The 14733-nt window shown below is 42.2% G+C and overlaps 1 protein-coding gene across 1 annotated transcript; it reads right to left on the reverse strand.

The window, feature by feature from the left end:
• Positions 1 to 4654: 4654 nt before the first annotated feature.
• On the reverse strand, positions 4655 to 5266 carry LOC145998367 (uncharacterized). Its single transcript, XM_083134776.1, has one exon. The coding sequence runs from the start codon at positions 5264 to 5266 to the stop codon at positions 4655 to 4657; it is 612 nt and encodes a 203-aa protein (XP_082990902.1).
• Positions 5267 to 14733: the final 9467 nt, after the last annotated feature.

A 14733-nucleotide genomic window follows, 5' to 3' on the forward strand; every position in this document is an offset into this window, starting at 1 on the left:
GGAGAGCATTCTCCATAGACTACTCACTACAGAGCAAAAAAGTCAATTTGACCATGTTGGGAGAGTGTGTCTTTTGTACAATGTTCAACACTTCCCCTCAAAAACAACTTTCACAAGCTTCCCTTTATAAAAAAACATTATTACACTTTAACATAGCAATAAGTACACTACTTTTCATTTCCCTCTCCCATTAATCCACATACCTAACTTTTGCTAATGGTTTCATGAGAATGTCTGCTACCTGATTTTCAGCATCAATGTGTTCCACATTTAATATTTTTTCCTGAAACTTTTCTCTTACAAAGTAATAACGCACTGCAATATGTTTTGAGCGTTTATGAAATTCAGGATTTTTTACTAACTTAATAGCACTAGCATTGTCCACCAGCAGTGTGGGCATTCCTGTCAGATGAGATGATCTCATCCAATAGTCTTGTTAGCCATATCACTTCCTTCGCTCCCTCGCTGGCTACCACAAATTCAGCCTCTGTTGTTGATCGACTTCTGCTTCCAGCTCATCCAGGATATCGCTCCGCCTGCAAACATAGAACTCCAGTTGTTGAGTGTCTTGTTGTTGGATCTCCACCATAATCTGCATCACTGAAGGCTTCCAGGATCCCAGGATTATGATTTGGATTGTAGCATATTCCATAAGCAGTGGTTCCTTGTAGATACTTGAAAATTCATTTCACTGCTTGCCAATCAGATACTCTTGGACTGTCCAATGCTTGCGACACTAATCCAACTGCATAGGAGATATCTGGCCTAGTGACTGTAGCCAGATACATCAAGCTGCCAATTGCTTCTCTGTAAGGCACACTAGTGTCTACTAACTGCTGTGTGTTTTCTTCCCCTGCATTTACACTTCCCTTTTCAGCAGGTGTTGACACAGCATTTGCTTCACTCATGCAAAATTTCTCAAGAATTTTCTTTGTATAGTTTTCTTGACATACAAAAATAGAACCATCTTCCTTTTGTGTTATTTGTATGCCCGAGAAACAATCTAATGACCCAACCACAATTTCAAATTCTTCTTTTAGAGTTCCGAGAAAACTGTTGATATCTTCAATATTATTGCCAACAACCAAACCATCATCGACATAGATGGCTACGATCATTTTCTTTCCATTTTTCTTATGAATGAACATACTGGGATCAGCTTTGCTGCATGTAAAAACCATGCTTCGACATGAAATTCACAAATCGTCTATTCCAGCAACGAGGTGCTTGCTTCAGTCCATAAAGACTCCTTTTTAGCTTACACACAGGACCAATCCTGTCATCAAACCCTCCAGGTTGACACATAGATTTCCTCATCAAGTTCACCATAAAGAAAAGCTGTTTTCACATCAAATTGAGCTAACTTCAACCCTTCACAAGCTGCAACACTCAGCACAGTTTGTACGGTATCAAATCGAGCCACTGGACTAAAGGTTTCATCCTAATCAATTCCACTCTTCTGTAGATAACCCTTTGCTACCAGTCTTGCTTTAAATCTGTAGATACTGCCATCTTCTTTGGTCTTTACTTTTAGAACCCACCGATTATCAATAACTTTCTTATTGCTTGGAGGCTCAACTAAAGGGTCTTTCAGTAAGAGTGATACTTTTTAAAATTTGACAAAAAAATAAACCACTCAACGTATCAAAGTAAATTGTGCTTAATTTTGAAGCTTAGACATTGCAGTTTTGTTCTGAACAAAATATCGTTCAAATCTCTACCACTGCTTTGAACACACTGACGCACACGATGGCTCCAATTGTTAATCACTCTGTCCAACATAAGTGGCGTTATGTCTGCGATATCCTGACGAATTTTCGCCTCCAAATGTTCCAAAGTTCATGGCTTGTCAGCATAGACCCGGGCTTTGAAAAGAAAACCCAAAGAAAAAAATCCATGGGTGTTAAATCACACGACCTTGGCGGCCAATTCACACATCCACGTCTTGAGATGATCCGGTCGCCAAACTTCTCCCTTAGCAAATCGAGCGTAGCATCAGCTGTGTGGCACGTAGCGCCATCCTGCTGGAACCACATGTTTTTAATATCTATGGTCTCAGGTTCTGGCCACAGAAATTCGCAAAACATGGATCTGTAGGGGTTGCCATTGACGGTAACGGTTCTTCTCTCATCATCTCGAAAGAAATAAGGTCCAATGATGCCGCCACGCCATAAACCGCACCACACAGTGAGTTTTTCTGAATGCAATGGCACCTCATGGACCATTTGTCGGTTCTTCTCGCTCCAATAACGACAATTTTGCGTATTGAAGAAGCCACTAAGACAAAAATGCGCTTCGTCTGAGAAGATGATTTTTCCACTGAAATCAGGATCAGCTTCCAACTGCTGTACGGCCCAATCAGCGAACTCATGATGCAATCTGTGATCGTTTGGCTTCAACTCTTGAGTCAATACAACTTTGTATGGATGCAGGTCCAAATCCTTTTGCAAGATTCGCCAAGTTGATGTCTCAGATAGCCGCAACTGTTGAGATCGTCTTGAAACTGACACATTCGGCTCTTCCTCAATACTGGCCATTACTGCTGCGATATTGTCCTCACTTCGTGCTTTACGTTGTCTTTTTGGTGGCTTCTGGTCGTGTAGAATGAAATCCCGTTCAAATGTGGCAACAGTGCGGCGTATAGCCTGGATAGAGAAACGGTGATGGCGACCCAATTCTCTGGTGAACAAACGATGAGCACCCATAACTGAGCTGCCACTTTGGTAAAAATTTACAATGCTTTCTAAACGTTCAGGAAGCGTGAGTCGCTGCAAAATGAAACTGCAAATTGTGCTGGATATTTTCACACCTGGAAGCACACAAAAAGTATATTTGAAACTGGAAATTACAATTTTAAAAAGTATCACTCTTAATGAAAGACCCTTCTTAGCCAAAGACTGCATTTCATCTTCCATTGCTAATTTCCACTGCAGCATTTCTTGATGACATGGCATCTTTATATGAGCTCGGTTCTAAGCAATCTACCTGTAACACATAACCATCTTGCCACACTGGTTTCTGCACTCTTTGACCATCTCGCAATTCATAACGTGGTTCACTTCCCCCAGTTACATCTCCTGTGATGCTTCTGTTTCCTGTATCATTGTAGTATGCAGACTCACTCCCAGGGCTATCAGGTTCTTCCACAGTAGATTCATACATTACTGATTTTTCTGGTGAAACAATTTCAAAAGACTTTTACTGGCAAAATTGTTTCTGTGCAAAAAACAACATCACGACTGAGCAGCACATCAGTTTTCTGATTCCAGATGCGGTAACTATCTTTTTCATCACAGTAACCAATCAGAAGACCCTTAATGCTCTTTTTGTCCCATTTCTGTCGCTTTTGCTTTGGTACATGAACAAAACACTCTGTTCCGAACACTAAGTCTTTTCCATACCAAAGTTCATATGGTGTCTTCTTCTCTAAAGTTGTTGGTCTAGTTCTGTTCAGAACATACGTTGCAGTATTCACTGCTTCAGCCCAAAGTTTCACTGGAAGACCTTTTGAATGCAACATCGAGCGTCCAGATTCAACCAATGTTCTGTTCTCACATTCTGCAGCTCCATTCTGTTCAGGTGTATAAGGCATGGTGGTTCTGAAATTGATCCCCTTTTCTTTCAATAAAGCCTTCACTTCTGCATTATGAAATTCCTTCCCACAGTCGGTGAGTAATTCTTTCACTACATGACCTGCAACACTGACTTCAGCTAAAAACTGTTTTAGTCTTGCAGCAACTTCCGATTTTTGTTTCAGAAAAAACGCACGTCGGAATTTCGAGAAATCATCCTTGAATCAAACAAAATACAGTGCACCACCCAATGATTTTTGTTTGCATTGGTCCACACACGTCAGCATGGATTCTTTCACTCGGTTTTTCTGCACGAGTAACCCACTGTCCAAAACTTTTACGATGTTGCTTGCCAACCACACAGCCTTCACAAAACTGATCATCAGTTTTTACATCAATTCCGTGCTGCACTAGAAACTTCCGAACATGTTGCTTACCTTGGTGTACCAACCTTTCATGCTCCAGCTGCAATGTATCGGAAGCTGACACTAAGCACACTTCAGCAGGATGTTTGGGGGGTAATGCACGCATGTGCATTTGGTACAAACCACTTAAAGTAACACTCCTTTATGCATGTACCTTACCATTCCTTTTTAGTAAACACTTTGTGGAGTCTGCACAGAATAGAAAACCTCTTTTTGTAGTGGAGTTCACAGAAAACAAATTCTTACTGATATTTGGCACATACCACAAATCACGAAGATGATTTTTCACCCACCTACCATTGACCAACATTTCCACATTCACTATACCACTGCCATGTGCTAATATGATGGCTTTATTTCCCACCTGTAATTCCTTTGGTGCTGGGAATTTTTGGTACTGTAGAAAGTAGTCCTTCCGGTTAGTCATATGTGAGGTTAGTCATATGTGCTGTGCTTTCAGTATCTGCAATCCAAACTTCCGAAACAGGACAGTTCGATTCAAAGCTCACAAAGGCTCCTCCTTCTGGAACATGCTCACTTCCACTGGTTGAAGATCTATTTAACACCAACTTGCATTGTTTGGCAAAATGGCCTACCTTGTGACATTTAAAACACTTTTTTGCTTTTTCTGGATGTTTCTTGTGTTTCTTCAGATCGTCACTTTTCACCACAAAAGCTCTTGTTGGAAAGTCTAATTTCAATTAGCCTAAGTCGTTCAGTTAGCCTGTCTACAGTACGCTCTTCCACTGGAACTGAATCCCATACACTTTTGATTTCAAAAAATTCACTAGATAAGGTAGACATGATTCGACTCATTAGAAGCAGTTCTGGAACCTGGGACTTCGTGAGACATTCCATTTCGTCATTCATTTCACGAAAATTTATCTGTTGTTTGGACACACATGTTGCAATATCTTCCGCTGAATCTTTGGATTGATTGAAGAACTGCTCTGACAATCGATCCAAACGCTGTGCTGAACTTTGATCATATACTGACATTAGTTTCCTTAGATGTATCACACGTGCTGGTAAGATCCGAATTTGCATCATTTGTGCCATAATGTCTGCCTTCTGGAACGTTTTACACTCTGCTTCGTACTTACGTTGATCTTCCGTAGTACACTCAGCACCAAGTTCCTGTGGAGAAGTACACATGCCATCCACAACTTTTAGGACATCGTGGTGTCGTAACAGCAGCTCCACTTGTAGTTTCCATCTCGGCCAGTTCTTTGCACCTTCCAGCTTGTCTACTGTTGTCTTGAACTCCATCGTCAACAGCAAACGAAACACGAAACAGTGAAAGAACAACGACATTTACTGTTGCACTCCGACAAACTACCAAATTTCACGGTCGCAGTGGGAACGTATCTGGGCCCATAACCTGTTGAACTTCAGCGCAGATATTTCCGTAAGTTGGTTTTACAAGGAGTAACAACACATGCTAACAGTTCATTAACACTTTATTAGTGTCCAATGCTACCGACCTCGATGCGATGTACATTGCTACATTCTTGGTACAAGACAACCTTCTTGGAGAGCATTCTCCACAGACTACTCACTACAGAGCAAAAACAAATGATAAGTCAATTTGACCATGTTGGGAAAGTGTGTCTTTTGTACAGTGTTCAACAGAATCACTGTTTACTATAAAGGCTGTTGTGCTGAGATATTGATCTGTGCACTTAAAGAAATGTAACTAAAAATGAAACTTCACAACATTGAACTCCCAAAGTTTTAATAAAACCTATTATTCAATTCAGCATTCAAAACTATGTCAATTACATCATTATTTTGAAGCCGCTTCCAGTGTAAAATATATTATTAGTGAAGTAAATATCATGTTACACAGTAATGTCGCCAGAACCTACTGGGACTGAACCATCAATCTTCTGCATTTTGGGCAACTATTTTTGCTCCCGTACCATTAGGCTGCATTTGAATGCTTCAATCTTATTCCATTTTTGTTATGTGCAAAGTTTTGATGTACAATTTGTTTTACTGATAATTTAATTTACACTAGAAGTAAATTTGATTCACTGACATTGTTTTAAACTCTGACTTTTGGTGTGAGTGGTCCTGGGTTTGATGCCCAGTAGGAGCCCCAAAATTTTGATGTTCATTTCATTGTCATGAGGCCAATCCATTTGAAAGCAATATCAGCTGACTCCTGTCTCTAAAGCCAGAAAGCAGCATTAACCTCTTCCCTTCGGCAACCTTGAAGAGAAGTGCATTCAAAAAGAAATCATCTGTATACAGACGCAACCGCAAATTCGCTTCATCGTAAATAATGTAAAGAAAATAACTATAAAAAAAAGACTTTCCCAAACATGAAGCTAAGAAAAACAATCTATATATAAACTCTGCCGCAAATAAACATTCCATATTAGGTAAGGTTAAAGGTAAAGTTACCCGTGCATACAACACCATACCATGAGCATATATTTAGGTGATTTGGGGGTAGGTTGCCCCAGGTACCTATTTATTTGAGGCTGTGTATGTAGGGACAAGGTCAGAACAAAGAAAGATTCCACTTTCCTCCCCCTGGCCATCTTCTCTCTCTCTCTCTCTCTCTCTCTCTCTCTCTCTCTCTCTCTCTCTCTCTCTCTCTCTCCAGGAGGGGGGAGGGGGGCAGTTGCCAATAGAGATAGAGCAGCAGCTGCCTAGCCCCACATACCCTTTTCCTGTCTGAGAAAAGAAGAAAGTGGCAGATAGATAGAGATAAAGTATCTATCTCTATCAACACACCTGGCACCCCTAGTAGAGAGAGTAAAGCATACTTCTCTCTCTGTCACCCCCTTCCCATCCATACCTCTATCTGTATCTATCTGTGTTGAAGACAAAAAGAAGCTTGACCTTTCCTTTTTATATATATATTTCGTCCTTCCCTCCTTCCAACGTTAGAACCAGGTATAAAACCCTTGTCTTCCAGACAGCTTACCTACTAGACCACCGCAGCTCTAATTACATGTTGCAAAAAAATATTTTTCAGGAACTGACAGTGTGTCAACAATGCATTGTTTGATTGCCAATAGCCCAGAGACTAATAAAAGCACAAAAGAGTGGTGTCTATAAAAATGACTTGCCACAATACAAGAACACTTAATTTTGAAAAACATCTATATACAGGGTGGTGCAAAATTCCGTTTACAATGCGGAGGAGGGGAATCGCCAAGTGAAATGAAGACGAAAATGTAAATGGAATTTTGTTGAATGACGCACCGTGTCAGAGCTAGAGGATGCCGAAATCGTGTGAAAATGGACTTCACACCTCCATATGCCGACAAATAGTACTCATAAAGAAGATGCGGCACAATGTCCCCAAAGAAAACACACCTGGGCTAGCGAATGATGCACAAATCGCGTGTCAAAAATTAATGCGGCTGGGATTCCCGGGAATACATATGTCCGACGTGGAACGCAGGTATCGAATGGGGGTACAAAGGGAAATGTCGGAGGTCACAGCGCATGAACATTTTGCCAGGAAGTGTCCGAAAAGCAGGCTGCAGAAGGGGATTCCCCAGAGAAGAAGGGGGACACAACATGTGCAAGAGGTGTACTATGATGACACACACGTACACAAGTAGTATCCAAGGCTGTACGTAGAAATGAAATACGTACGTACACGTGAGAGAATGACCAGCACATACTGATATCTGCTCCAAATACTACGACGGAAGACGTAGTAGTACATAAAGCTCCGCTAGAGGCGCTCAGCGGATGCTACCTGTCACGGCCTGCTATCGCTGGTATACGTATGTACAAACAACGCGTCACTGTACGCGACTAGCGATCTGCCTGTTAGTTACGCATGTTGTCACAAGGTGTTCATCCTGAGGCGTGTGGTGAAATTGAGCACTTTGCTAAAGTGACCGTTAGGAAGTACGTAGTGCATACCATCTGTGTTGTCTGTACGGGGTAGACACATGTGTGGAGTGTTCAGTGCTGTAGTCGTGAACGGTACATCACAAGTTAGTTTCGTACGTATTCGTGTGCTCCTTTGTGAGCCTGACAATGGCGACATACACCACCAACGAGCTTGCCGATATGCATCTCGTTTACGGTGAGACACCAAAACAGCCATCATGCAAGGCGTGTGTATCGCAAGCGATTTCCAAATCGGCACCTACCATCACATGTTCTGTTTCAACAGGTGGATGCTTATTTACGTGTAACTGGATCTGTACGACCTAGGGTGTGGGATCGTGGCAGACTGTGCAGTGTCCAATTTGAGGAGGAAGTGTTGGACAGGATACGGAGATGCCAGGTACCAGCACCCGTGCCATTGCCCATGTGCGACACACGCACCATACCAATGTGTTACGCGTGCTGCACCCATACAAAGTACAGAGGGTGCAACACCTGCAGTCGACGGACTTTTCCCTACGCCTTGATTTTTGTCATAGGTATTTGCAACAAATCCTTGCAAACCCCAATTTTCCAAATGCAGTGTTGTGGACCGACGAGGCACTATTCACCAGAGAAGGCATCTTCAGTACCCATAATAGTCACGTGTGGGATGTGCAAAACCCGCATGCAATCATTGAGCATCATTTTCAGCGACGGTTCGCAGTGAATGTGTGGTGTGGCATTGTCGGGGACAACCTGATAGGTCCGTACGTTTTGCCCAATACTTTGTCCGGTGGGAACTATTGTGTGTTCCTACGGGAAGTTCTACCTGAACTGTTGGAAAATGTACCCCTTGCAATTAGGCAAGATGTATGGGATCTACATACGGTGATAGATGGATTGGTTGGCATGAACCTGTTCTGTGTCCACCTCGGTCACCCGACCTACAATGCTAGATTTCTTCTTGTGGGGCGAAATGAAGAGGCTGGTCTACGAAACCCCGGTGGAAAGTGTGGAGGACCTCGTTGCTCGAGTTACCATCGCTGCTGGGATGATCACTGACATGCCCAACGTATTTGAGTATACCAGAGCGTCCCTGCTACGCCGATGCTGTCTGTGTATAGATGTGGCTGGCGGATATTTTCAACAACGTCTGTAATATGTATCGTATGTCATTTCCACAGCCAATAAAGAATACTACTTGTGTACGTGTGTGTCATCATACACCTCTTGCACATGTTGTCTGTGTCCCCTCTTCTCTGGGGAATCCCCTTCTGCAGCCTGCTTTTCGAACACTTCCTGGCGAAATGTTCATGTGCTGTGACCTCCGTCATTTCCCTTTGTACCCCCATTCAATACCTGCGTTCCATGTCGGACATTCATTTTCGACGTGCAATTTGTGCATCATTCGCTAGCCCAGGTGTGTGTTCTTTGGGGATATCGTGCCGTATCTTCTTTATGAGTACTATTTGTCGGCATATGGAGGTGTGAAGTCCATTTTCACACGATTTCGGCATCCTCTAGCTCTGACACGGTGCGTCATTCGACAAAATTCCATTTACATTTCCGTCTTCATTTCACTTGGCGATTCACCTCCTCCGCATTGTAAACGGAATTTTGCACCACCCTGTATAGACGCCCTGCAAGAGAGACCCATTTTTAGTGTGTCTACATATAGCTCCGCCGCAGTTAATGGGATTCGATGCACTGACCATGCATCACACAATGGGCTTTGAGATAGTTTTGGATGCTGAAGCAAATGATATTTTATTCAGAAATTAGTTTAATGCAGTTTACTTGTAAGTAATGAAGTGTGATGAAGTGGTTGTACAAAAATTAAAATACCAAAGCAAGTGCAAGGAAAAAATGTATTAGTTGTACAACTATGTTAGATACAAGTAAATACCTGATTATTCTCGGACTGATACACTGCTGGAAGCAACGTACATACAGGGTCTGTATAAAAGTAATGAGACTTTTTTTTTTTTTGCGGGACTGTATGTTGCAGTGTGCTCACTCCAGGTGGGTTTGATGGAGGGGAAGTAAGCTTCAAAATGCACCTAACGTCAGTCGCCTACGAGCTTCCGTGTGCTTCGTATCGTGGTTTAAGTGGACCCCTGTCTATAGGCTCGGTGAAAGCTTAAAAGTGAACGTGCCATCAAACAGCGCTACACCATTAAATTCTGTGTGGGACTCGGAAAATCGGCTATGGAGACGATGGCCATGATCCAGCAAGTGCTCGGGAGTGAAAGCCTATCAAAAGCTGCTGTTTTGAGATGGCACAAGTGCTTCAAAGACGGTTGATAGAGTGTGGAAGACAAACCTCGCACAGGACGCCCGTCTACAAGCAGAACCGAGGACAATGTGCAACATGTACGTGATGTGACCGGCGGTTATGTGTTCGAATGATTGCAGAACATGTAGGGATTGAAGGAAAGGGTCAACCGAGTGAGGCCAGACATTGCTGCCAATTAAAGGCTGCATCATGACAATGCACCAAGCCACACCTGTTTCGTGGTCAACGACTACCTGGCCCGGAATGGCATCACAACTCTTTCCCAGCCCCGCTACAGTCCCGATCTGGCCCCGGCGGACTTTTTCCTGTTTTCCCGAGTGAAGACAGCCCTCAAATGACACCGCCATGTGACCGTAGCAGAGGTTACAGCGGCTTCGACGCACTGCATGAAGGACATTCCGGAGGAGGCCTTTCAAGCGTGGAAAACTCTTTGGCAGAAGTGTGTCGACGCCAAGGGTCCTATTTTGAAGCATTTGAATTATTTGTAGCGATATCTCCAATACATTTTTTTTTTTTCCGGAATTTGGTCTCATTACTTTTTATACAGACCCTGTACATACAACATGAAAAAACTGAAATTGTACACTGATCTGGAAATTCAAGTTAGGATATAGGAAAGGGAGAACTTGTTAGAATGCTTCCATGTATGAGTCAACTTTTTTTAAAAATGGTTTATCATGTGGCATTTCTTCAGTTCATAATTCATCTTTATTGTCATGATTACTTAAGAGGTAGAAAAACAACAAATGGAAATTAGAAAATGACCTCGAAGTGCCAGAAGTTGAGTAAACCACTGCACTGCAAGTAGACCAATGACAACAGAAAACACTGTTAAGTAATTTACTTCTCTATATCTCATAATTACATCATGTAACTATAAGTTAGAATTCATTGTATTTGTGGGCTACAATGCCAGAGGTTCTGGGTTCAATCCCAGCCTGGGCATGGATGTTTGTGAGTGTCCCTTCATCATATCATCACTCATCCTCATCTTCACGATTAACCAAATGTGGCAGAAAGCGAAATAAACTAAACTAAATCAATCAATAGTAGTTGTGCAATTTTGCCACCACCTAAGCATAAGTTGCAACTACAGCATTTACTACCAGAAACAAAAGAAACTTAGAAGGACATGCAGACTTTTGAAAACTAATATTCTTAGACCATGTGGATTATTGTAAAAAAATTACTACATACCTCATTTTCTTAAGTGAGAGGTGACTTATTTTTCATTACAGCACATGTGTTAGCGACAGCCCATTCCAGAAATTTTATGTTCCAACATATGTACAGTCATGGACACTTAGGATTGTAATGATCCCATTTACATCCAATGAGATTGTTACAACCTAGAAGTGCCAATGATGGTACCGACATTGTCACAATCCCCATAATCCATATGAACAGATTGCAACAGCAGCAGCTGGTAGCTCTCAAGTTAGGTGAAAGGCTAGTAGGAAAAACATGGGGTAATACAGAAAATTAGATCAATAGTTTAGTTTACACATACTTGTTTTAACAATGAAACTCCTATATTTCTTGTATGGACGGTGTTAAAGGTGGAGCTACTGCGGAGCATCTTCACTCATCTGGTCCCCCTCAAACATACAGTTACGCTGACTGTGCTATAGACTTAATATGAAACGGCAAAGTGGAGAATTTTTACAAGGGACAAGGGTGCAAGCTGTGTAACATATGGTTACACAGTTCGATCGGGACCGAAGGACATGTAGAGCAGAAATCTGTGGATACAAGCAGAACGAAGAAAGAATTGGTACCCGGCTCAACAGTCATTTGTACGACTTGTAATTTCTTACAACATATGGATCGTTTATCTGTATATGTGGTTAAAAGTACATCTGTTATAGAGGTTTTAGACCGCAACATGCAACAGCGGGGTATCACACCGAAGTAGGGGTGTGCGGGATCCCCGAAAGTCGGACAGGGGTAGGGTAACAAATTTACCATCACAATCGCGACTTCGGGAAATGACTTCCCGACTTTTCAGGATCCCGAGGGTTCGTTCCTATGGGGTTCCGATCGTTGGAACTGTGTATAATTTAATTTGCTTCTACAGCACCAGTAGTGAAGCACAAGCTCGTCTCCATGTTGTTTACATAAATTGCTACGTGTACGCGGATTACACACACTACTTGCATACCATTGTTCTTCATGCGTTGAAGAAGATCAATATTGCCATGTTAATGCATAGGAAGCAACTCAAGGGCAGAGGAAATAGCAAATTTTCTGTTCTGTCTTTTCGAAAGATTACAACGTGGAGATGCAGCAGTCATTCGCCCCAAGTTCCCTACAGTGTTCCTCAAGTAGCAATGTCCCATTCCTTCCCAAATGGCCACAGCCATGAGAAATTAAGGTAGTCTCCATGGCTAGATATGTCTATGAATTGACTAACTAAAAATATTACAGGTAGAGAAACCTTACCCCCTCAAATCTCACACCCAAAGGGTGGTGTAGGTTTCTGCACAAGAATCAGTTCACCCCTAACAACTTCTAACAACAATGATGGGCAAATGCCTTGAGCAGGAAGCAAAGTGTGAAGTAAATGCCAGAGTGGTGTAGTGGTTTAGGTGAGTGACTGGTATTACGAGGGTGCAAGGATCGTCAAGCCTCCATAAGAGTAGAAATCTTTTTAAACAACTTGGAGCATTCTGTTATTATGCTTTCCAGACTGTTGTGTAGGTCAAGAATCTGTGGGTGACATGACTAATGTAAGTGGCTTAGTGGTGTGGTGGTTAGAAAAGTGGTCAGTGTTCCAAAGGTCCAAGGATCGATCCCAGCTGCGAGTGGAAGAAATTTTCAAGGGCATGGTGGAATTATTTTATTTTATTTGCCATGCCGACAATTGGAAGCGAAAAAATAGACATCGTGGTGCTGTGGTCACGCACTTGCTCCATGTTTGAGAGGTCCAAAAATCGATCCCTGTCGCCACTGAAATAAATTTTTTACACCCATTCTCGAAATTCTTATTTCAATTTCTAGATTGCTGCCTTTCTTGTTTATTTGGTTGGCTTCTGCGGGGACTTGACGATCACAGTAGTCTGATGATTGAAGCAGTTGAATCTCGATGATGATATCAGGTTACTAAAAAAGTTCTCGCCGCTTGGTGGATTCGATACTTGGACCTCTGGAATATGGAGCATGTGTGCTATCCACTGTACTACGCTTTTTTTAATTTCAAGTTGTTTCCCTTGCCACTGGAGGATCACAGTAGTCAGGCTTGTGGTAATAATAGAGTTGGACGGCTCTAGGATTACTGCAAGTCTTTGAAAAGAGGGTTCGTTCCTGCAGGGATCCGATCATTGAAACTGTGTATCATGGACCAGGTGTTGGATAATTTCATTTCGCTTCTACAGTTCCAGTTGTGAAGCACAAACTCGTCTCTATGTTGTTTACGTAGATTGCTACGTGTACGCGGATTACATAGTCTACTTGCATACTATTGTCCTTCATGCGTTAAAGCAGCTTGTTATTGCCATGTTAATGCATAGGAACCAACTCAAGGGCAGAGGAAATAGCAGATTTTCTGTTCTGTCTTTTTGAAATATTACAACGTGGAAATGCAGTTGCAAGTTGCCTACAGTGTTCCTCAAGTAGCAATGTCCCATTCCTTCCCAAATGGCCACAGCCATGAGAAATTAAGGTAGTCTCCATGGCTAGATATGTCTATGAATTGACTAACTAAAAATATTACAGGTAGAGAAACCTTCCCCCCTCAAATCTCACACCCAAAGGGTGGTGTAGGTTTCTGCACAAGAATCAGTTCACCCCTAACAACTTCTAACAACAATGATGGGCAAATGCCTTGAGCAGGAAGCAAAGTGTGAAGTAAATGCCAGAGTGGTGTAGTGGTTTAGGTGAGTGACTGGTATTACGAGGGTGCAAGGATCGTCAAGCCTCCATAAGAGTAGAAATCTTTTTAAACAACTTGGAGCATTCTGTTATTATGCTTTCCAGACTGTTGTGTAGGTCAAGAATCTGTGGGTGACATGACTAATGTAAGTGGCCTAGTGGCGTGGTGGTTAGAAAAGTGGTCAGTGTTCCAAAGGTCCAAGGATCGATCCCAGCTGCGAGTGGAAGAAATTTTCAAGGGCATGGTGGAATTATTTTATTTTATTTTCCATGCCGAATGTTGGATGCAAAAAAATAGACATCGTGGTGCAGTGGTTACGTACTTGCTCTATGTTTGAGAGGTCCAAAGATCGATCCCTGTCGCCACTGAAATAAATATTTTACACCCATTCTCGAAATTCTTATTTCAATGTCTAGATTGCTGCCTTTCTTGTTTATTTGGTTGGCTTCTACAGGGACTTGACGATCACAGTAGTCTGATGATTGAAGCAGTAGAATCTCGAAGATGATGGCAGGTTACTGAAAGAGTTCCCACCGCTTGGTGGATTCAATCCTTGGACCTCTGGAATATGGAACACATGCTCTATCTACTGTGCTACGCTATATTTTAATTTCAAGTTGTTTCCCTTGCTACCTGAGGATCACAGTAGTCAGGCTCTTCAAGTAGCAATGTCCCATTCCTTGCCAAATGACCACAGCCATGAGACATTAAGGTAGTCTTCAT

Source organism: Lepisma saccharinum, chromosome 14 (genome assembly GCF_977018435.1).
Source record: "Lepisma saccharinum chromosome 14, izLepSacc3.1, whole genome shotgun sequence".
NCBI classification, from domain to species: Eukaryota; Metazoa; Arthropoda; class Insecta; order Zygentoma; family Lepismatidae; genus Lepisma; species Lepisma saccharinum.

Excerpts from the sequence above, each read along its gene's own strand:
- LOC145998367 (XM_083134776.1), bottom strand. The coding sequence starts at position 5,266 with ATGGAGTTCAAGACAACAGTAGACAAGCTGGAAGGTGCAAAGAACTGG.